At 48.4% G+C, this 25224-nt stretch overlaps 1 protein-coding gene across 1 annotated transcript in view; it reads left to right on the top strand.

Moving 5' to 3' along the window:
* The first annotated feature begins 7105 nt into the window (after positions 1–7105).
* LOC119966918 (delta(14)-sterol reductase LBR-like) overlaps positions 7106–25224 on the top strand; it is an 81762-nt gene continuing 63643 nt past the window's right edge. Inside the window, 2 exon segments of the mRNA XM_038798876.1 lie at positions 7106–7260; positions 24949–25116. Coding sequence (XP_038654804.1) covers positions 24952–25116 — 165 coding nt within the window. The 5' untranslated portion in view covers positions 7106–7260; positions 24949–24951.

Here is a 25224-nt window from a genome sequence, read left to right as displayed (position 1 = left end):
ATTTATTTGACACAAATATTTGCGGAGTGGGCGTGGTCTGGCTAAATAGCCATTCCACAGTACTCTGAATTATACAGTTGAAACCATTATATTTATAATGTGAAATAAACAATTCTGAAGAGATAAAACCTTGGGAAGATACGCAAGAGGAAATATGAATGTTTACCCTTGGTTTAAAAACAATTTTCATACGCAGGTGTCATCTTTCGGGAGGACAATGTGTTATCAAAATAAGGCCGAGAACAAAATATTAAGCAGGATGTTTTTCCGTTACCTGACCTTCTAACCTTTTGTTCAGAAATTAATGTATGCTCCAAGTGGGCAACTACCCCTCACATTAATTTCCCTTCCACAGCTCTATATATCGAACCCGCTGGAAGGTATTTGGGGGGGGGGGGAATCATGGGCATATTGGGAGGAATTTGGCCGGTTCTCTGGGTACAAATTAAACATGGTGAAGAATGAGGTATTCGCAATCCAGGCGAGGGCGCAAGTGAGGAGGCTGGCTGAGCTGCCGTTCAATGTAGTGGGGGCGAGTTTCAGGTATCTGGGCATCCAGGTGACGCGGGGATGGGAGGAGCTACATAAATTAAATTTGGCACGACTGGTGGAGCAGATGAAGGGGGATTTTAAGAGGTGGAACATGCTCCTACTGTCGTTGGCGGGCGTGTGCAGTCTGTGAAGATGACAGTTCTCCTGAGGTTTACCCCTTATTCTTAGGCTCTGACCTCTAGATTTGGAAGTCCCCAGCATCAGGAACATTCTTCCAGCACCTAGTCTGTCCAGTGCCATCAGGCGTTTTTAATATCCGCTCTCATTTTTCTAAACTCCAGTCAGTACAAGCCCAGTCGATCCAGTCTTTCTTTATACGTCAGTCCTGCCATCCCGGGAATTAGTCTGGTGAATCTTCGCTAGACACCCTCAATATTACTGCAGCAAGACATCCCTACTCCTATGCTCAAATTCTCTCGCTATGAAGGCCAGCACGCCATTAGCTTTCCTCACCGCCTGCTGTACCTGCATGCCAACCTTCAGCGACTGTTCCACCATGACACCCAAGTCTCATTACACTTCCCCTTTTCCTAAACTGCCACCATTCGGACAAGAACAAGACAGCACAGGAACAGGCCCTTCGGCCCTCCAAGCCTGTACGGTCATGATATCAACCGTGGCCAAAACCCTCAGCACTTCCTAGTGCCGTATCCCTCTATACCCATCCTATCCATGTGTTTGCCATCCATCCATGGGAGATGCCTTTTGAATGCTGTTAATGTATCTGTTTCCACAACTTCCCCTGGCAACGTGTTCCAGGCATTCACCACCCTCCACGTAAAAAACGTGCCTCGCACATCTCCAAACTTTTAACAAGACCCCCCCCCCCCAATTCCCCCGACCCCTTGGAAGAATTGCAAATTTCTACTCCATTCACCTCTCTTCACCATTCCACCCCTCTCCTCATCCCATTCTTCTCTACCCCAACCCGCTCTCCTTCTTTATTCTCTCCCCATTCTCCATGCCTTCTCTGGCTCCCCCACGAACTCTTTCCACGACTCTCTCTGGAGCGGTACGGATACACAGTGTTTAGCACTATGGTTTCATAGCGACTGGGTCCCAGGTTTGATTCCCGGCTTGGGTTACTGCCTGTGCGGAGTCTGCACGTTCTCCCCGTGTCTGCCTGGGTTTCCTCCGGGTGCTCCGGTTTCCTCCCACAAGTCCCGAAAGACGTGCTCGTTAGGTGAATTGGACATTCTGAATTCTCCCTCTGTGACCCGAACAAGTGCCGGAATGTGGCAACTAGGGGCTTTTCAGATCAACTTCATTGCAATGTTAATGTAAGCCTAGTTGTGACAACAAAACAAGATTATCATTAAAAGGGAGATAGCAAAAGATGAGGGGCGCGATTCTCCGCAAATGCGGAGAGTCGTAAAGGCTGCCGTGAAACTGGCCGTGTTTCACGGCAGCCTCCGCGCCCCCTCCCGGGACCCGATTCTCCCCCCCCAGGCGGGGCTAGCAGCGCAGCCCCGTGAAGCACGGCATTGCGGGCTTAGCGACCGTCGCTAAGCCCGCGCGCCAAGCGTCACGGCGGCTGACGCGCACAATGACGTCAGTTGCGCATGCGCGGGTTGGACGGCTCCAACCCGCGCATGCACGGATGACGTCATCACGCAGATGCGTCAAACCCGCGCATGCGCGGGCCGTCATGCCCCTCAGCCGCCCCGCGGACTGATCCTGCGGGGCGGCGGAGGAACAAAGAGTGCGCGGGTATCGGACCCGCTGCCCGCGATCGGTGCCCACCGATCGCAGGCCCATGCCACCCTTGGCAGGGCCATGGTGCGGCCGTGCCAATCGGTGCCATGGTTGTCCGGGACGGCACTTTGCGGCCGTTTTCACGAACGGTGAGTGCAGGTGTGTTTGCGTTCGTGAAAACGGCTGTAAAGGCCTGGGAACTCGGCCCATCGGCCTGGGGAGAATCGCTGTTCGCCGTAAAAAACGGCGAGCAGCGATTTGTGTCGTGGGACGGCCGTGGGGGGGGGGGGGGGGGGGTGGAGAGAATAGCGGGAGGTCGGGAAAAATGTCGGGAAGGCCCTCCCGCTATTCTCCGACCCGTTGTGGGCAGCGGAGAATCGCGCCCATGGAGAGGCAGGGGGGGCGGGGGGAGGAAAGAGCAGGAAGTGAGGCAGGGGGATAGGGAGGGAGGAAGGAGGGGAAAGGGGGAATAGGGAGACAAGGGGCAGATGGGGAGAGTGGGCAGGGATGGGGAGACAGAGGGGAGAGAGGGCTGGGGGAGAGATGGGGAAAAAAGGGGAGAGAGGAGGGACAGATGAGTGGGAAGAGGGGGGCAGATAAGAAGTGTATGAGGGACAGATGAGTGGGAAGAGGGAGAGAGGGACAGATAAGGGGGAGGGAGAGAGGGACAGATAAGGGGGAGGGAGAGAGGGACAGATAAAGGGGGGAGAGAGGGACAGATAAGGGGGAGGGAGAGAGGGACAGATAAGGGGGAGGGAGAGAGGGACAGATAAGGGGGAAGCGGAGGGAGACAGATAATGTCAGAGGATGTCGTACAGGTCCCCTAGCCAGGTCGTCACCCCCGGTGGCGTATTCGACCGCCATTTCAGCAAAATTCTCCGCCGGGGAACCAGAAATTCGAAGGCCACGACATCGGCCCTCCTCCCCTCCATCAGCTCCGGCACTTCCGAGATCCCAAAAATCGCCACCATGGGGCCGGCCCGGCCTCTACCATATCCATCCTTTCCGTAAACCCTCTCAGCTCCTTTGCCATCCACAGCCTTCCCATTGACCCGGGGCTCGACCTGCCACTCTCGGCTCCAGCACACAATTAACGTCCCCTCCCATAATCAACTGATATGTGGCCAAGTCTGGAATCACTCCCAGCAGCTCCCTCACAAACCCCACATCATCACAATTTGGCACATATATATTCACCAACACCACTAGCACTAGTGAAGTGGTAGAACAACAATCTCTCCCTCAATGCCAGCAAAACTAAAGAGCTGGTCATTGACTTCAGGACACAAAGTATCGCACACACTCGTCTGCATCAACAGGGCCGAGGTGGAGATGGTTGACAGCTTCAAATTCCTAGGAGTGCACATCACCAACATCTGTCCTGGTCCACCCACGTTGAAGCTTTGACCAAGAAAGCACAACAGCGCCTATACTTCCTCAAGAAACAAAGGAAATTCGGCATGTCCACATTGCACTTACCAACTTTTACAGATGGACCATAGAAAGCATCCTATCGGGCTGCATCACAGCCTGGAATGGCACCTTCTCAGCCCAAGACCGTAAGAAACTACAGAGTTGTGAACACAGCCCAGTCCATCACACAAGCCCACCTCCCATTCACTGACTCTGTCTACACCTCCCACTGACTTGGGAAAGCGGGCAGCATAATCAAAGACCCCCTCCCACCCGGCTTATCCACTCTTCCAACCTTTCCACCGGGCAGGAGATACAAAAGTCTGAGAACATGCTCTTCAAAAACAGCTTCTTCCCCGCTGTTGCCAGACTCCAAAACGACTATCTTATGGACTGATCTTATGTCTTCACACATTTTCTCTGCTGAGTAGTACTACACTCCTGTATGCTTCACCCAATGCCGTGTCTATGTGTTTACATTGTGTATTTTATGCTTGCCCTATGTATTTTCTTTTCATGTTCGCAATGGTGTCTGAACCATACTTTTCACTGTACCTCGGTTCATGTGACAATAAACAAATCCAATCCCTCACCCAGAAGTGCGTCTCCTACAGAAGGACCACCCACCCCCTGCCTAAAAGCTTCTCAAGTGCGCAAAGATCCCACACATTCCATGTTATGAACCTTACCGGAGGCTTGCGACTCCATTCCAATCTACTGCCCGCCATCCTCCCCTACTGATTGTCCCTTTTAATTTCACCCTAAACTGGGCTCCTTCTCCACCCATGACCACGCTTCTCTTCCAACACTGCCACGTTGCATCCCCCCCCCCCCCCCCCCCCCCCTCGACTATCCCCCATAGCTATCTTCCCCCAACCGCTCCTTCAATGGCCTTGATCGGTCTTCCTGCATCTAGTTTCTTTGTTAGTGGACCTCCTCTCTGACAAACACCATCAGCTGCTCCATCAGGGGTTTTCCAGCAAGCCACAGCCCTTCCCCCTCTACCACCTCTCCAACTGTTGCTGTGCCACAGGTCACTTCCAATTCCTTGGCCGGGTCTTTAACCTTCTTCTGCCGGGACTCAACCAGCAGACATGCCACTCCTGGGGGGAGGGAACTTCTCCTCCACAACTTCAGCTATACTTTCCCGTCAAATTTCTCCCGTTTTCGGGTAAAAAGAGCTCAAATCCACGCCTTCAAGCCGGAGCTGCCCTGTGAGCGTCTATTTGCTCCATAGCCGCCGCTAGAAGTCTCAGCAGTGCAGATACGATAATTATTTTGTGATCAGACCCTTACCCTGAGACTGTGCCCTGTGTTCTTGATTACCGGATCATCGGAAACAATCTTGCACCACCACCTCTATCAAGCCCCTTCAGAACCTTGTATGTTCAATGACAATGTCCATCATTTTTTTAAATTTCAGAGAATTTACTCACTCAGCTTCTTTATCATAGGACAGACTCAGTACGTCTTGTAGCATGTGTGGGGAGAGATAATCAACCTGAAATGATAACTTTGCTTTTTATTCTAGATTTCAAGCTTCTGCAGTATCCTGGTCAATACTTACCCTCAATCAACATCGCAAAAGCAGATTATCTGGTCGATATCACACTGCTGTTTGTGGGAGCTTGCCATTCTTAAATTGTCTGTCAAATTTCCGACATTATAACAGTGATTATACATAATTGACTTTCAAACGCTTTGGGACATCCGATGGTTGTGAAAGGTGCTATGTAATTCAGGGTCACACTTGTAGACTGAATGGAGGGAGGTGTTCTGCAAAAATGGTTTCAGTCTTTCTTTACTCTCTCCAACGTTGAAGAAACAGTGAATACTAAACTGAAAGAAAGACATGTTGATCACCCAGCTGGATGAATTAGATGTGGGTCTGAACAGATGTTGCATCTTTCGTGGGACGATCCTGGGCCGGCCTGGGTATTAGGGGTGATTGAAGAGTGAAACAGGATAAAGGGAACACTTCCTTTTGAAACATGGAAGTCTTACAACACCAGGTTAAAGTCCCAACAGATTTGTTTGGAATCACTAGCTTTCGGAGTCCCTACCAGCAAAATAGCTTAATAGTAACTTGCATAAATGGATAAGTGATTTGTTTTATTTTGTAACCAAGTTAGCACTGAGCTGGATTGGATCGCCCAAGTTCTACTGTGGCTTTACTTTTTAATTCTTTTCGTTTTTTAAAAATTCAGTTAGCTATTTTGATGCTGGTATTCTAATTTGCAAGTTTGAGTCTCAAACTTGGATCTAAAGCATTCACTTGAAGAATAATGTTCTCAAAATTGTTTTTGAATTTAATTTAACCTGAAGGAGCTGTGCTCCAAAAGCTAGTGATTCCAAACAAGCCTTATGGGACTTTAACCTTGTGTTGTCAGACTTCTTATTGTGCTCGCCCTGGCATCTCCGCATCACAAAAAAATGGAGAGGGGGGGGGGGGGGGGGGGGGACATATTTGCCATTACCAATCATGTGAGGGGTGGCACATTTAACCTCTGGTGTGCCCCCCCCTCCCCCCCCTCACCACACCCCCCCCTCACCACACCCCCCCTCACCACACCCCCCTCCTCACCACACACCCTCACCACACCCCCCCTCAACCACACCCCCCCTCAACCACACACACCCCCCCAACCACACACCCCCCCCCCCTCAACCACACAACCCCCCCCTCAAATCTGACATTTGCTTAAAATCTGTTACATTTCAAACTTTTCCAATTATGCGTTAGATGTCATTGCCCTAAATATTAACTGTGATGTGGAGATGCCGGCGTTGGATTGGGGTGAGCACAGTAAGGAGTCTTACAACACCAGGTTAAAGTCCAACAGGTTTGTTTCAAACACGAGCTTTCGGAGCGCAGCTCCTTCCTCAGGTAAATGGCCGGGATCACCTGAGGAAGGAGCAGTGCTCCGAGAGGTAGTGTTTGAAACAAACCTGTTGGACTTTAACCTGCTGTTGTAAGACTCCTTACTAAATATTAACTGGATTGGATTTGTTTATTGTCAGGTGAAAAGTATTTTTCTGCGAGCAGCTCAAACAGATTATTAAACACATGAAAATAAAATACATAAAAGGGCAACACAAGGTCCACAATGTGAATAGCTGGACCCCGGCATGGGGTGAAGCAGGGTCCAGGTTTTCTCCACAGATTCGATGTTTTTATCTGCAGTATAATGAGTATTAGTATTTTGGATTGGAGGGATGGGATGGACCTGCTGCTCAGTGGCTGTCAGTTGTCTTTTCACAATTGTTTTACCTGATTTTTCTCCCTCTAGTACCAAATGCGGCGGCCGCCGCCCTCTGAAGCTGTCCGCCGGGGGCACTGTTTCTCGGCACCCCCCCCGCCCCGCCGGGGGACTGTTTCTCGGCGCCCCGCCGCCGCCGCCCTCGCCATTTTGTGAGGACCGTTATGGTGGAGCGGGCGGCTCAGCCAATCCGCGGGCGGCGCGCCGGTTGAAAGTGGCCAATGAGAGGCCTTGGCGCCCAGCCCAGCGCGAGCCGAGCGTTGGGAATTTGAAAAAAACCGCCATTTACCGGCCAGCGGAATAACTCCACTTTCTGAAGGAATAAACCGCAAACTCGGAGGTAAGAGGTCTTTCCCCGTCATGTTCTGAGGAAAACTCGGTGGGTTTGGCAGCAAGGTTTATTGTTTTTCTGAACTTGTCTAATTTGACGTTTGGAGAGGGCGGGGCGGGGCGGCGCTTCCTCCTGTCAACTTTTCCCCTAACTCGGCGGATGCAAAGAAATAAACTCGCTCAACAGCAAATTCACATAATGGATCCATCTCCTGGGTTTGTGCATCCAGCCGCTTGTTGATGTTTGCCCCCCCCCCCCCCCCCCCCCGGTTTAGCGGTAACTGTTCCGGGTTTTGGTTACATTTCCTCTATTTGAAAGATCCCATCATTTACCCCCCCTTCCTCCCCGGGAGAGATCCCATCATTTATTCCCCCCCCCCCCCCCCCCCCCCCAGAGAGATCCCATCATTTACCCCCCCTTCCTCCCTCTGGAGAGATCCCATCATTTACCCCTCCTTCCTCCCCCTGGAGAGATCCCATCATTTATCCCTCCCCCCGGAGAGATCCCATTTATTATCCCCCCCCCCCCCCCGGAGAGATCCCATCATTTACCCTCCCTCCCCGGAGAGATCTCATCATTTACCCCCCCTGGGAGAGATCCCATCATTTACCCTTCCTCCCCGGAGAGATCCCATCATTTACCCCCTCCCTCCCCGGAGAGATCCCGTCATTTTTCCTCCCTGGCGAGATCCCATCATTTACCCCTCCTTCCTCCCCCTGGAGAGATCCCATCATTTACCCCCTCCCCCTGGAGAGATCTCATCATTTACCCCCTTCCTCCCCGGAGGGATCCCATCATTGACCCCCTTCCTCCCCGGAGAGATCCCATCATTGACCCCCTTCCTCCCCGGAGAGATCCCATCATTTACCCCCCCTTCCTTCCCGGAGAGATCCCATCATTTACCTCCCCGCAGAGATCCCATCATTTACCCCCCCCCCCCCCTTCCTCCCCGGAGAGATCCCATCATTTACCCCCCCTTCCTCCCCGGAGAGATCCCATCATTTACCCCCCCCTTCCTCCCCGGAGAGATCCCATCATTTACCCCCCCCCCCTTCCTCCCCGGAGAGATCCCATCATTTACCCCCCCCTTCCTCCCCGGAGAGATCCCATCATTTACCCCCCCTTCCTCCCCGGAGAGATCCCATCATTTACCCCCCCCCCCCCTTCCTCCCCGGAGAGATCCCATCATTTACCCCCTTCCTCCCCGGAGAGATCCCATCATTTACCCCTCCCCGGAAAGATCCCATCATTTACCCCTCCTTCCTCCCCGGAGAGATCCCATCATTTACCCCCTTCCTCCCCGGAGAGATCCCATCATTTACCCCATCCCGGAGAGATCCCATCATTTACCACCCCCCCCTCCTCCCCGGAGAGATCCCATCATTTACCCCCCCCCCCCCCCCCCCCCCCTTTCCTCCCCGGAGAGATCCCATCATTTTCCTCCCCGGAGAGATCCCATCATTTATCCCCCCTTCCTCCCCGGAGAGATCCCATCATTTCTCTCCCCCCCCCCCCCCCTTTCCTCCCCAGGTGAATGTTATCCTGGATTTGTATTGTTGATTTTGGGTGGTTTGAGGCATCGCTGTGGCTGCCAGATAACAGCGCACGGTGAGGGAGGGAGCGCCACTCTGCCCGTCCCTCCACAATAGCTCCCCATCCCGCTTCCTCAGATCATCAACCTTCTGCAAAATGTCTTCATAAATTTATTTTAAACAGTTTTCAAAAGACTGCAAAGGAGAAAGGAGTCGATGCTTCATAGTGCTTGTCTTTATTTGTGATTGAAGAGTTCATTTTTTAAAATCACTGGGGAGGAATGTCAGGGGAATGGAGTGAAACCGGGTAAAATGTAATTGGTACCTTAATGTGTGCTGGAATCTGCTTCCCTGTTCTAGCTTTTCAAACATGTTTGTGGGAAGGAAAGTACAATTAACGTGAGACCTCTAACTGTGTTTTGGGTTTCACTTTCACCTAAGCTGTAATTAGTCTAAACGAGCAGTTGGCATTTAGAGATAATACTTTGTGTAGTGTGGTTGCTTTGTGCCATTTCCGCAGGTTGTGGTGCATAAATTTGTTTGACCTCATTAATTATTATGCTCAAGTTACATTTTGATGTATAATTTGTCCTTTTGCCTCATCTCCTTCCCCACACTTCCGGGTTTAGTTGACTGTTGTCTTCTGTTTATTACGTGATGTAATAAAATTACTGTCACTGGGACAATCTTTGCTTGCAGTTTGGTATTCATTCTGTTCTCTTGAATTCCTGCAGTGGAGAAGGAAGCCATTCAGCCCATTGAGTCTGCACTGACCATCTAAAAGAGCTCCCTATCTATGCCCATTGCCCCACCCTATCCCCATAACGCCACCTAACCGGCGCAGTTTTGGACTGTGGGAGAAAACCAGAGCACCTGGAGCAAACCCACGCAGACACTGGGTGAGTAACCCAAGGCCTGAATTGAACCTGGGTCCCTGGTGCTGTGATGCAGCAGTGATAACCACACTGCCCTATGTAGAGGCATAAGTGAATTGGATACATTTATATCGCACCAAAAACAGCTTCTACATCCAAGTACCATGGCCATCAACCCGTGATGGGGTAAGTCCCATCACAGGCATTGATTGCTGCCTCTTGGAGGTCCGATGACGGCCATGGAGTGAGTGGTGACTCCCGTTCAAGGTGGATTTTGTTGGTGCTTCCCCATCCTATGGGGGGGCTTTGAGTGCCCAGGGAAAGTAATACTGTACCGATTGGATTTTGTCTATTGTGTGTACCAAGGTACAGTGAAAAGTATTTGTCTGCGAGCAGCTCAACAGATCATTAAGTACATGAAAAGAAAAGGAAATAGAAGAAATAACATAATAGGGCAACACAAGGTACATAACGTAACTACAAAGCATCGGGTGAAGCATACAGGGGTGTAGTGTTAATGAGGTCAGTCCATAAGATGGTCATGATGTGGAGATGCCGGCGTTGGACTGGGGTGAGCACAGTAAGAAGTCTTACAACAACAGGTTAAAGTCCAAAAGGTTTGTTTCAAATCACTAGCTTTAGGAGCACTGCTCCTTCCTCGGGTGAATGAAGAGGTAGGTTCCAGAAACATGTGTATAGACAAAGTCAAAGATGCAAGACAATGTTTTGAATGCAAGCATTTGCAGGTAATTAAGTCTTTACAGATCCAGAGAGAGGGGTTAAAGAGGTGTGAATTGTCTCAAGCCAGGACAGTTGGTAGGATTTTGCAAGCCCAGGCCAGATGGTGGGGGGGTGAATGTAATGCGACATGAATCCAAGGTCCCGGTTGAGGCCGTACTCATGTGTGCGGAACTAGGCTATAAGTTTCCGCTCGGCGATTCTGTGCTGTCGTGCGTCTGAAGGCCGCCTTGGAGAAGGCTTACCCAAAGATCAGAGGCTAAATGCCCTTGACTGCCGAAGTGTTCCCTGACTGCCGAAGTGTTCCCTGACTGGAAGGGAACATTCCTGCCTGGCGATTGTCGCGTGATGTCCGTTCATCTGTTGTCGCAGTGTCTGCATGGTCTCACCAATGTACCACGTTTCAGGACATCCTTTCCTGCAGCGTATAAGGTAGACAACGTTGGTCGAGTCGTACGAGTCTGTACCACGTACCTGGTGGGTGGTGGTCTCGTGTGTAATAGTGGTACCCATATCGATGATCTGGCACGTCTTGCAGAGATTGCCATGGCAGGGTTGTTTGGTGTCGTGGTTGCTGTTCTGAAGGCTGGGTAGTTTGCTGCAAGCAATGGTTTGTTTGAGGTTGTGTGGTTATTTTGAAGGCAAGTAGTGGGGATGACCTTGGCAAGATGTTCATCTTTATTGATGACGTGTTGAAGGCTGCGAAGAAGATGTTGTAGTTTCTCCGCTCCGAAGGGACGAAGGATAGGTGGATCGTTTAGGAGTCTGTTAACAGTTGGGAAGAAGCTGTTTTTGAGTCTGTTCGTGCGTGTTCTCAGACCGTTGTATCTCCTGCCCAATGGAAGAAGTTGGAAGAGTGAGTAAGCTGGGTGGGGGGGGATCTTTGATTATGCTTTTATCCTGCTTTCCCCAGGCAGCAGGAGGTGCAGATGGAAATTGGTGTATGAATTAGGGGACGAGAAGTGCCACGAAAAAGAGAGAATCTGGCGCAGGACAGTTTTCGTGGTATGCCACAGATTAAGATGGTGGAGGGCAAGGGGGCAGCGCTGCCCACCTAGTGGTTGACTGAGCAGCTGGGGGAGTTTTTGAATGAAAAATTCCAGCAGCAGAGGGAGGAGGCTTTGGAAAAATTGGCTAAAGCGGTGGAGCCACTCAGCTACGATTTGAGAGAGTGGTACAGAAATTGGAGGCTCATGGCCAGGCAATTGAGAAGGTGGAGGTGGTGTGAGAGCACAAGGAGCGGATGGCCTTGTTGGAGATGGGGATGGTCTTGACAGCCAGAGGAGGCTGATAGAGAAGTTGAGTGAACCTGGAGAATCACTGCAGGAAACAGGACTTGAGGATTGTCGGACACAGATTTAGGATAATTAGTAACTGAAGCAAAAGCAATCACACAGTGAGTGGTTAGGGTCTGGAATCCACCGCGTTAGAATGTGGTGGTGGAACGTTCAATTCAGGCATTAAAAATAAACCATCAGGAGAACGGCACTGGTGAAATGCAAATTTGGAGAGCTGAGGGAGATGGGATGGGCCAACTGGCTGCCTCCTGTGCTGTAACAATTCTGTGTTCCTCTAAATAGATGAATCAGAAACTCCATTAATTGTCACATAGAAAGTTGATCTGTTTTCTTGTTTGGTGCTTGGACTTTTCCATATTTAGCGTTGCCTGGATTTGGGTTGGAGTTTGTTTATTGTTACGTGTACCAAGGTACTTAAAGTATTTTTCTGCGAGCAGACCAACAGATGATGCTTAAACCGTGTGTTTGTAATAACTTGATTATTCAGACAGCACCAATTGACTCGTGCCACCTTTTTTGAGTCGCCAACATCACAGAATCTTTGCAGTTCTGAGAGTATACTGCCTAATCCCACTCCCCTGCCTTATTCATGTAACCTTGCACATTCTTTTCAGATAGCCATCTAATTCCCTTCTGAATCCTCTATCAAGTCTCCACCGCCCTCTCAGAAAGTTCGTCTCAGACTCTAACCATCCTCTAGGTCAAAAAGGCTTTCCTCATATCACTTCTTCTTTTGAGAATTATTTTGAAACTGTGCCCCCTAGTGCTGATGCTCTCTTGAGTGGAGGAAACAGTTTCTCACTATTTACCCTGTCCATATCCTTCAGGAACTTGAATACCTCCAAGTCTCTTCTCTGTCTTTTCTCAAGGAAAACAGACCCAACCGATCATCATAGCTACAGTGGAGTCATTCTTGTAAATATCCTCTGTACTTCCAATGCCTTCACATTCTTCCTCCAGCATGGCACCCAGAACTGGACAGAGTCTTCAGGTGAGGCCTGACTAGTAGCTTACAACAAGAACAACATTACTTTATGCTAAAGACCCTATTAATAATGCCCAAGATACTAATATGATTTGTTAATTGCTCTCTCAACATGCCCAGCCATCTTTTTTTTAGAAAATATTTTATTGAAGCACTTGTAATTTTTCACAGGTTACAGTTTAACACTTCAACATTCCTTAAACAACCGCACAGGCCGACACATCCAAAACCCCACCCCCAGCTTACTGTTGACGTTCAATTTTCCTTCAAGTCGATGAACAGCTGCCACCACTGGGCAAACCCCTGAGTTGATCCTCTCGAGGCAAACTTAATCTTTTCCAGCCTGAGAAACCCCGCCATGTCGCTGACCCACGCTCCTGACTTTAGGGGTTCCGAGTCTCCATCCCAGCAAAATCCATCTCTGGGTCCACCGGGAGGAGAAGGCCAGAACAATCCTCCCCCCCCCGCCCCCACGGATCTTCCGATACCCCAAATATTGCCAATCCTGGACTTGGAGTCACCCTCCCTTCCAGGATCTCTGACATAACGTCCGCAAATCCCCTCCCCAACCCCAGTTTTAGACATCACCTTATCCTGTAGTTCCCTTGGGGGAAGGCGAGGATAGCTTGGAATCTGCCTCCGGCCAAAGTCCCGTACCTGTAGGTACTGAAACCGGCAACTCAAACTATTCCTTCTCTAATATCTCCAGGCTCGGGAAATCCTCCTGAATGAAGAGATCCCCAAATCTCTCAATCCCTGCCCGCTGCCACGTCCTAAAGCACCCATCCAGCCCCCCGGAACAAAACTGTGATTGTCACAGATTGGAGACCACACTCAACCTCATGCGCTGTCTCCATTGTTTCCACACCCTCAGGGTTGCCGCTACCACTGGGCCTGTGGAGTACCGAGCCGGCGAGAATGGCAGGGCGCCGTCAATAAAGCCTCCAAACCTGTACCCTTGCAGGATGCAGCCTCTACTCGCTCCCAAACTGACCCCTCCGCCACTACCTACTTCCTGACCATCGATATTGGATTGGATTGGATTTGTTTATTGTCACGTGTACCGAGGTACAGTGAAAAGTATTTTTCTGCAAGCAGCTCAACAGATCATTAGAAAAGGGAATTAAACAAAATTCAAGAAAATACATGAGAATACATAATAGGGCAACACAAGATAACGAGTATAAGTTAAGTTAAAAGTGGATCTGTTGGGGAAAGCTTGCAGAGAGTTGCCTCGCTCTGGCGCCATATAGTTAATAAAACTCTGGAGGGCCGCGGCCCCGTTCCAGGAGTGCCTTAGTCACCCTCCGGAGATTTACTCGCCCGCACAAAACTCGATCGCCGCATTCATTTTCCTAAAATAAAATGGCCTTTGGGAGACATTGGGAAAAAAAAACAAGAGTCTCGGGAGGACTGTCATCTTCACCATCTGCATGCTCCCCGCCAGTGTCAGCGGCAGCATGTCCTGCCTGCGGAAATCCCTTTTTCATCTGATCGACCGCTTTACCCAGATTTAACTTGTGGAGCTGTCCCCAATCCTTGGGAACCTGGGTCCCCAGATACCTAAAAGCTCCTCCCCACCATCTTTAAAAGGTAACTCCCACGGTCTACTTGCTTAAGGAGCTCCTCATCCGAAGACTCTGCATATCTCCTGTCCACCTGTAAGATTTCACCTACCAGCCTGTCCAACTCCGCTCGTTCAGTCTTCTCCTGTGGGCCCGAATCGAAATAAATTCCCCTCTGTTAACTGCCTTCAATGCTTCCCAAACCACCCCTGCCGCGGTCTCTCCCGCGTCATTGCCCTTTATTTTTTAATTTTAAAAAAAAAATTTAGATTACCCAATTATTTTTTCCAATTAAGGGGCAATTTAGCGTGGCCAATCCACCTACTCTGCACATTTTTGGGTTGTGGGGGCGAAACCCACGCAGACACGGGGAGAACGTGCAAACTCCACACGGACAGTGACCCAGAGCCGGGATCGAACCTGGGACCTCAGCGCCGTGAGGCGGTTGTGCTAACCACTAGGCCACCGTGCTGCCCTTTCATTGCCCTTTATGTACCCTCGAATGACCTCCCTCACCTGCTCACAGATCTCATCCTCCGCTAACAGCCCTACATCTAACCTCCACTCTGGATGCTGGGTCTTTACTTACCCGTAAGTCTATCCGGTGTGGAGCGTGGTCCGACACCACGATTGCTCCGTGTTCTCCACGCCCGCTAACAGTTTTTGTCAAAAACGAAAAAGTCTATTCCGGAATATACCTTATGCACATGGGAGTAGAATTAATACTCCTTGCTGCTTGGCCTACCATAAACCCCTGCAGTTCTTTCGCCATTGCTGATACTTTTCCTGACCTGGAACTTGCAAGCTTTAATGGCCACGTCTGCCTTCAGCTGTCTCAAGTGTGCGAACACACGGGCTCTTTTGACCGGTTGACCAGCCCATTCAGTCCATGAACATTCCACACAACCAGCCTGGTCGGGGGGATCCTACCTCCCTCCCCTGTCAATCAGCCATGACCTTTTTTAGGCCCGCCCCGCAGCAGTTACCGTCATCTACTCTCCTCCTCCAACCTCCTAAAGTACCCTTCTCGTCAGCAGCCAACCCCCCCCCCCAAACGGCGTTAATCTTCAGCTCACCCCCTTCTGTGACCTAGTCCTTCCAGCTAGCCTCCTACCATCTGCTGGCTTCCTCCTCTTTTCATTTTCCACAAAAAAACAAACAATCCCTCCCAAGGTGCAAGCTCACAGGCCCACCCCCTCCTCCCTTAACAAAATCTTATCTATTCTAACACCTTCAAGCAGGACCAAATAAAAAAAGACCGGGCAAAGAAAAAGGATTTATACATGTAAAAACTCAAACAGTTTTCAAACATTGCATCTTAAATTACAGAGTTAAAAGACTAAGGTTTTTAAAAGGGCAACGCATAACCTCTAACTCTGTTCTCCACAGTCAGTTTAAGATTCTTGTTTGTCTACCAGGTTATTGTCCTTCATGAAGTCCACTGCGACCTACGGCGAGCCAAAGTATAGCTCCTGACCCTCTAGGTCACCCAAAGACAGGCTGGGTAAAGCAGCCCAAACTTTATTTGCTTCTCGTACAGGACCGTGGCGCCAGGAACACTGGTTCGATCCTGGGCCCGGGTCACAATCTGTGTGAGTTTGCATATTCTTCCCGTGTCTGTGTGGGTCTCACCCCCACAACCCCAAGGTGTGCGGGGTAGGTGAATTGGCCATGCTAAATTGCACCTTGCATGGTTTTTAAAAAATGAATTGAGTACTTTAAATTTAATTTTTTTTAAAAGTACATATACACCAAAGTCCCTCTGTTCCTGCACCTCCTTTTAGAGTTTCTCCCTTTTTTTAAATACTGTGTCTCAACCTATTTATTAGAGATTTTCAACTATGAGAGCAATAGGGTTTTTTATTTTTTAAGCAGCCTTACTTATCCCATTTGCCAGCACTTGGCCCATAGCATTAAAAGTGTGACAGTCCAAGTGCTCATCCAGGTACTTTTGGTGAGGCAACCCACCTCTACCACCCTCCCAGGCAGTGCATTGCAGACGGCTACCACCCTCTGGGTAAAACATGTTTTCCTCACATCGCCCCCCCAACCTTCTGCCCCTCACCTTGAGCTGACTGACTCTTCAACTAAAGGGAGCAACTGCTTCCTATCCACCCAGTCCATGCCCCTCATAATCTTGTACACCTCGATCAGATCGCCCCTCAATCTTCTCTGCTCCAGCAAAAACAACCCAAGCCGATCAAACCTGTCTTCATAACTTAATGTTCCATCCCAGGCAACATCCTGATGCTTTGCCTCTGCACCCTCTCCAGTGCAATCACATTCTTCCTATAATGGGGCTGGTTTAGCTCACTGGGCTAAATCGCTGGCTTTTAAAGCAGACCAAGCAGGCCAGCAGCACGGTTCGATTCCCGTACCAGCCTCCCCGGACGGGCGCCGGAATGTGGCGACTAGGGGCTTTTCACAGTAACTTCATTGAAGCCTACTCGTAACAATAAGCGATTTTCATTTCATTTTCATGTGGCGATCAGAATTGCACAAAGTACTCCAGCTCTGGCCTCACCAACTCCTCCAACCTGCTTTTGTAATCTATGCTTCAATTGAGAACTGCAGTGTCCCACAAGCCTTTTTCGCCACCCAATTAACCTGCCTTTTTGCCTTCAGAGATTTAATAATCTTTATTAGTGTCACAAATAGGCTTACATTAACACTGGCAGTGAAGTTCCCCTCGTCGTCATTCTCCAGCGCCTGTTCGGGTATACTGAGGGAGAATTCAGAATGTCCAATTCGCCTAACCCGCACATCTTTTGGGACTTGTGGGAGACCGGAGCACCCGGAGGAAACCCACGCAGACACGGAGAATGTGCAGACTCCGCACAGTGACCCAAGCCGCGAATTGAACCCAGGTCCCTGCCGCTGTGAAGCAACAATGCTAGCTACTGTGCCGCCCTCGGATCCAAAAGAGTCCTGCAGTGAATAAGTTCCAATGGGGGGGGGGGGGGGGGGGGGTGGCAATAGCCCTCCCAAGCCTGCAATATTACCAATGGGCAGCAACTGCGGAGCGGTTGGGTGGATAAAGGAGCCAGAAACCGGGTGGGTGCTTATGGGGGAGGGCTCCTGCCGAGGGACCTCTCTCTGGGCCCTAGCCATGGCGGCATTCTCATCCCCATCTAATAAATATTCAACAAACCCAGTGGTGGCAGCAACATTCCGGTCGTGGAACCAACTGTGACAGCACTTCGGACTAACCAAAATGTCTGACATGACCCCATCTGCAACCACAGGTTCACGCCAACGGCAATGAATGCCACCTTCAGATGGTGGAGACAGGATGGGGGAACACTGGCAGTTAGGGACTTCCACACCATCAGCAAACTGATGACAAACCATTCCAGCTGACGGGGGTGGAGGAGAACGAGGATGTACCCACAACAATCACTGCTAGCGGATCTACTGGACACTGACAACTTAGGGAAAGGGAAGTGCGGTGACCTGTATGGGCAACTATTAAGGGGAGCTAACACCCAGCTCGACAAGACAAGAGAGAAATGAGAGAAGGACTTGGGGTTTGAAATAGGGTGGGGAATCTGGAGTGAAGCACTACACGGGGTTAACTCCACCTCCACATGCGTAAGGCTAAGCTAATGCAGCTAAAAGTGGTACACTGAGCCCACGTAACCAGAACCCGAAGGAGCACTTTCTTCCCGGAGGGGGAGAACAAATACGAACGGTGTCAAGGAGGTACGGCCAACCATGCCCACATGTTATGGTCTTGTCCCAGACTTGTTGGGTTTTGGACATGTCAATGGTGGTGGAGATGAAGGTTGAGCTTTGCCCAAGAGTTGCAGTCTTCGCAGTATCAGAACAGCCAGATCTCTTGGGTAGGAGGGCTGACTCCCTTGCCTTTGCCTCTCTAATAATCTGTCGGAGAATTCTGCTCGGCTGGCGATCACCACCACCCAAAACTGCAGACTGGTTGTCCGATTGTAATTTCTCCCTATGGAGAAAAACAAATTTTGTCATCGAGAGGCGGAGGAGGGTGTGCACAAAACATGGAGTCATTCACTCAGTTGCTCCAAGACCTGTTTGTAGCCAACAGCTAAGCAGCCAAAAAAATAGGAGAGGGTAGTTATGACACAGCAAGGGAGAGGGGTTGCAGTGAGAGATGGAACCCAACCGTGCCCAACAAAAATGAGACACCGCATTAGACCAACGTAATTGGAACAGGGTACTAGAGCAGAGGAGGGAAGAAGGCACTGCAAACGATTGGGGGGGGGGGGGGGGGGGGGGGAGTTCTGGGGAAACAGCCAGAATCAAAAAACTACTGGAAAACGAAAAACAGTAAATTGTAACCACCACTGTAAATTATGACATGTAAATATTTTTGTTTGTCCACACTTAGTAAAAATCACATACAGCTAAGGTTCCTTCTTTTTTTTATTCACAAGACTCCTGATCTTTATCCCCAAATCCTCCTTCACCAGGGTGGATAAGCTAATTGTAGCTTTTGGCTGGGTGGGTGAGAATCCTGAGGTATGGGAAGTCATCCTGCAAAGAGGGTGACACATGGGAGGCCTGGCTTTGCTGAACCTCGGATTTTACCACTGGCAGTGAATGGAGAGAGAGTATGGGGTCAGCTGACATGCACTGGGATCTCTCTCTCTCTCTGTTATATTGGGGAAGGTAAAGAAGTCACAATTTTAAGAGATACGGGAGCTAGTCAATCTTTCATGGTAAGAGATGAAGAGTTATGTAGTATGGGAAGAATGTTGCCAGAAAAGGTGGTAATATGTGGCATTCAAGGTGAGAGGAGTAGTCTTCAGTTATGTAATGCAAGGTTGGAAAGTCCAGTTGGAAAGCTGGATCGCAGGTGGGAGTGATGCCTACTGTGGTTGATAAGCCAGTGGAAAATCAGACAACTGAAGTGTTGAAGGACGAATATCCTGGGATTTTTCCAGATTGCGTAGTAACAAGGTCGCAAAGTCACAGGTTAAGACAAGAGGAGAAATCAGAGTGAAGTTGAAGTGCACTTATCAGAAACGATTTTTGATCAGATGGTTGAAAAGAACAGGTGGAGGATGAGGCAAATACTTTTTTAGTTCAGGAAAATTGGCGCAGGAAGATGTAGACATAAAACGGATGCATCAGAAAGCAGATACGAAAGAGGAACCTGAGTGGATACCAGAGTGTTATTACTGTAAAAATGATGTCTTGATGAGAAAATGGAGACCTTTACATATGCAGGCAGATGAAAAGTGGGCAGAAGTTCAGTTCATCAAATAGTGTTGCTGGCACGGTATAGAAAGGAGGTGTTGCGAGTTGCACATGAGGTACCAGTGGGAGGTCATTTGGGAATAAGGAAAACTCAAGCTAAATCCAGAAACATTTTTATTGGCCTGGACTACATAAAGATGCAGTTAAATTTTGTCGATCATGTCACACGTCAAGTGATAGGGAAACATCAAGCAGTGATAAAACCAGTGCCCTGAATACCCATTTGAGGAACCTTTTACAAGGGTCCTAATTGATTGCGTAGGACCGCTTCCTAAAACCAAAAGTGGAAATCAATATCTGACTATAATGGATGTGTCGTCTAGGTTTCCAGAGGCCATTCCAGTACGTAATATTACAGCTTAAAAAGATTATGGAGGAGTTATTTAAATTCTTTACTAGAAATAGACTACCCACAGAAATACAATCGGATCAAATTTTACCTCCAGGTTATTCAAAGAAGTTATAGATAGCTTGGGAATAAAACAATTTAAATCAACTGTGTACCATCTAGAATCGCAGGGAGTGTTAGAAAGGTGGCATCAGACATTGTCGAAGGTTTGTTGTCACGATTATCCAGAAGATTGGGATGAAGGAATGCCATTTGTACTGTTTGCAATTAGGGATGCATCTCGTGAGTCAACCAAATTCAGTCATTTTGAACTAATTTTTGGTCATGAGGTATGAAATGAAAATCTCTTATTGTCACAAGTAGGCTTCAAATGAAGTTACTGTGAAAAGCCCCTAGTCGCCACATTCCGGCGCCTTCTCGGGAAGGCTGGTACGGGAATTGGCCTGTGCTGCTGGCCTGCCTTGGTCTGCTTTCAAAGCCAGCGATTTTAGCAGTGTGCTAAACCAGCCAAATTGATTAAGGAAAAATTGGTGAGTGAGAAATCGGGGATTACATGTCAAATTTTAGGGAACAATTAAATAGAGCAGGCTAGACAACATTTAAAAGTTGCACAAAATGTGATGAAACGTGTGGCAGACAAGAAATCCAAACTTCAAAGTTTTGCCTGTGGAGATGAAGTTTTAGTGTTGTTACCAGTGTAGGTGAACCTTTAAAAGCAAGGTTTTGTGGACCGTATCAGATTGAAAGGAAATTAAGTGAGGTGAATTATGTGGTTAAAAACACCAGATAGAAGGAAGACTCACCGAGTGTGTCATGTGGATATGCTTAAAAGGTACTTTGAAAGGGAAGGAGAGAAAAAGGAAGTTTTAATGATTCTAACTCAAAGTGACGAACCAAATCCAGATGACATACCTCAAATTAAATTGGAAAACAAGGATGTTCTTAAAAATTGGGATAAATTGTTGAGTTACCTTCCAGAGGAAAAACGTACTGACCTGAAAGAGTTATTGATATCACGTGGGCAAGTTTGTAGAGATAAATTGGGAAGTACTAAAATGGCTATACATGATGTAGATGTGGGAAATGCTGTTCCAATCAAACAACATCCATATAGACTTAACCCTTTAAAATTGGCACAAGTTAACAAAGAAATTGAAAATATGTTTTATAAATGGCATAATTAAAGTGGGTGGCAGCCAATGGAGCTCGCCCATAGTGATGATACCAAAACTAGATGGTACCCTACAGTTGTGTGTGGACTATACAAAGGTTAGTGCAGTTACAAGACCGGACTCTGATCCTATCCCATGGTTGGAGGACTGCATTGAGAAGGTGGGACAGTCCACTTTTATTTCCAAAATGGATTTACTTAAAGGTTACTGGCAGGTACCTTTTAAAGTTCCACTGTAGAGTGCAAGGCGATGGAGATGGCGTCTGCTGTGGAACCTGTTGCAGCAGTAGGCGAACTGTACTAGATCAAGGCAATCCGGGAGGCTGGAGTTGATTCGTGCCATGACTAACCTTCCGAAGCACTTCATGATGATGGATGTCAGAGCCATTGGACGATAAGTCATGAAGGCACGCTGTTTGGCATTTTTTGGTACAAGGATGATGGTCGTCTTCTTGAAGCAGATAGGGACCTCGGATTGTTGTAAAGAGAGGAAGTGTCTGCGAATACCCCTGCCAGCTAATCCGCGCAAGACACGAGTGCCCGTCTGAGCCAGTGGCTTTCCGAGGGATGACCTTCGAGAAGGCTGCTCTGGCACCAGATCACCTTCTGAAGCACCGGATACTTAGCCGTTTCTGCTTTGAGCTTCGACTTCTCATCCGATACCGGCAGTGATGTGGTCACCATATTGATGTGTATTTGAACTTTGTTTCCTCCCTGGAGAGACCTCCTCCACGGGCGCAGCGCTTAGGAGTGTATCGGCGACAGCCAGAAATTTGCCCAGAGTATTGCCCTCTGGTTCTAGCTTTTCCTACAAGTGGAAACATTCTCTCCACGTCCACTCGATCCAGGCCTCGCGGTATCCTGTAAATTTCAATAAGATCCCCCCTCATCCTTCTAAAGTCCAACGAATACAGACCCAGAGTCCTCAACCGTTTCTCATACAATCTCTTCATACCAGGGATCATTCTTGTGAACTCCTCTGGACTCTTTCCAAGGCCAGCACATCCTTCCTTGGATACATGGCCCAAAACTGTTCACAATACTCCAAATGGGGTCTGACCAGAGCAGTATACAGCCTCAGAAGTACATCCCTGGTCTTGTATTTTAGCCCTCTCAACATGAATGCTAACATTGCATTTGCCTTCTGACTAACAACTGAACCTGCATGTTAACCTTGAGAGAATCGTGAACAAGGACACCCAAATCCCTTTGTGCTTCGAATTTCCTAAGCATTTCCCCATTTAGAAAATAGTAATTCCTCCTTCAAAAGTGTACAAAATACATTGTATTTCATTTTCAAATTCACTGTCCACTCCCCTAGCTTGTCCAAATCCTTCTGAGATTGAGGACTAATTGATTTGGCTAGAGCTAAGGAACATAAAGGTACAGTTACATTGCTTGGTATAGTCTTTAGGCCACCATCATAGTGAGAAGGATGTAGAGGAACAAATCTGGAAGGAAATTAGAGAGAGGTGCAAACATTAATAATAGCTTATTGTGACAAGTAGGCTGCAATGAAGTTACTGGGGAAAACCCCCAAGTCGCTACGTTGCGGAGACTGGAACAGGAAATGAGCCTGTGCTGCTGGCCTTGTTCTGCTAAACTGTGCTAGCCCACTGTGCTAAACCAGCCCCTATAATTATAATGGGGGAACGTTTAAGTATCCAAATATAGACTAGGATGGTGATTGTAAAGGGCAGAGTTCCTAGATTGTGTTCAGGAGAATTTTCTATAGCAGTAGGTGGGTCCAGTCCAAAAAGAAAGGAGGCACTGCTACTAGAGCTGGTTCTTGGGAGTGTTGTGGGCCAAGTAGATGAAGTCAGTGGGAGAACACTTGAGGACGATGGAAAAAGATAGAGTACGAATAATTAACTGGGGAAAGCTAACTTCAATTGGATAAGAATGAATCTGGGCCAAATAAATTGGAGCCACTGGTTGGCAGGAGAAGCGCTCGCTGAACAATGGGCTGCCGTCAAAGAGGAGGTGGTTCAAAAAGAAAAGACAGGGCAAACAAACCCAGAGCTCTTAAAGGAGGTAGAAATGAACATGAAGAAGAAACATTGTGTATAACGTGTCAGGAGCGGCACGGTGGCGCAGCGGTTCGCACTGCTGCCTATGGCGCTGAGGATCCGGGTTTGATCCTGGCCCCGGGTCACTGTCCATCTGGAATTTGAACATTCTCCCCGTGTCTGCGTGGGTTTTGCCCCACAACCCAACGATGTGCAGGTTAGGTGGATTGACTATGCTAACGTACCCCTTTAATTGGGGGGGGGAAAAAATAATTGAGTACACTGAAAATGTCCTCTTTCACCAGCACTGCAATGCTCTCCTTAAATCAGGACCGTTACCTCTTCACCTTTTCATCCCTTCCCAAAAACCTTCCATCCTGGAACATTTAATACCCAGTCTCTAAGCCATCACGGGCATTGTAATTTCACATGGCAATCGGCACTGTCACTCACCAATCATATCTACCACACTCACTCCATGCATTCACATACATGCATTGTAAACTGATTTAGACTGTTATTAGTTTTTTTTCCTTCCTCTAGTCCCACCTAGCATCTTGCTATTCTCTATTTTAGTGCTACCTGTCCTCTTCTAGTATTTTCTACACCCTGGTGTTCCTCTTTCAACCCTCCCCAATAACCCCTGGGCACCACGGTAGCATAGTGGTTAGCACAGTTGCTTCACAGCTCCAGGGTCCCAGATTCAATTTCTGGCTTGGGTCACTGTCTGTGCGTAGTCTGCACGTTCTCCCCATGTCTGCATGGGTTTCCTCCTGGGTGCTCCAGTTTCTTCCCACAGTCCAAAGATGTGCAGGTTAGGTGGATTGGTCATGCTAAATTGCCTTTAGTGTCCAAAAAGGTTAGGTAGGGTTACGGGGATAGGATGGAGGTGATGGCTCAAGTGTTGTGCTTTTACCAAGGGCTTGTTTAGCACAGTGGGCTAAGACAGCTGGCTTGTAATCCAGAACAAGACCAGCAGCGCGGGTTCAATTACTGTTCCAGCCTCCCTGAACAGGCACTGGGAATGTTGCGACTAAGGGCTTTTCACAGTAACTTCATTTGAAGCTTGCTTGTGACAATAAGCGATTACTATTTTATTATAAATTTGAAAAAAAAAATGATGGGTGTCAGGTGGAAAATACAATTTGGAGAACCAGACAGAATACAGAAGGTTCAGAGGGGTGGAGAAAAAGCAAAGAGCGAATACGGAAAGTGGCTGACAACTAACATAAAACTAAAGTAATCTATTGGCATATAAATCCTAAAAGGAGGAGCTGGGTCACTTGCGGACCAAAAGGCAATTTGCACAAAATGAAAAGTTTGCATCCTGCATTTGGATGGGGATAGGGTAGGGATGTGGCCTGGATGAAATGCTCCTTTGGAGGGTCAGTGCAGACTTGATGGCCGAATGGGGATATAACTAGTAGAGTTGATGAGGGGATGCCAATGAATGTGGTGTATTTGGAGTTTCAGAAGGCATGGGTTTATTCCAGGTGCTTCGGTTTCTTCCCAAAGATGTGCTGGTTAGGTGGATTGGCCATGCTTAGCGGCGAGGGATGCACAAGTTAGGTGAGGGTTACAGGGATAGGGCAGGATAGTCGGCCTAGGTGGGGTGTTCTTTCAGAGGGTTGGTGCAGACATGATGGGCCAAATGGTCTCCTTTTGCACTGTAGAGATTCGAAGGTCCTAAAGCACCAACATTTCTATAAGATAATTTGTCCAATGCAGAATCTGTGACTGTACTCTGATTATTCATAAAGGCCCGCCTTCTCAACCTTCCTTGCCTCTCGGCTAAGGGTGTGATCCTCGGGTTAAATCACCACCAGTCAACTTTTCAGGAAGAAAGGAATACTATGATCAATAGCCAGATAACTTTTATTTGCATATTCTCTCCTTGGCTGCTTACCGCAAATAGACTGAAGTATCTGTTTCCCTTGCAGAGAATGCCAGCCAAAATGTTCTCGGATGGTGAAATGGTAATGGGCCGTTGGCCAGGTAGTCAACTGTACTATGAGGTACGAGTGACGGGTTACAACAAGAGCACCCAGCTGTATGCAGTCAAGTACAAGGATGGCACTGAGCTGAACCTGAAAGAAAGTGATGTCAAGGTGATGTTGGTGACCAGACATTTTAAGATGTAAAGAAAATGATCGAGTTGTTGCATGCAGTTGTGCTATAACTGTCTTTCATTTTAAATTATTGTACCCTCTCCTCCT

Source organism: Scyliorhinus canicula, chromosome 6 (genome assembly GCF_902713615.1).
Source record: "Scyliorhinus canicula chromosome 6, sScyCan1.1, whole genome shotgun sequence".
Taxonomy (NCBI): Eukaryota; Metazoa; Chordata; class Chondrichthyes; order Carcharhiniformes; family Scyliorhinidae; genus Scyliorhinus; species Scyliorhinus canicula.
This window is presented reverse-complemented; position numbering and strand designations above follow the sequence as displayed.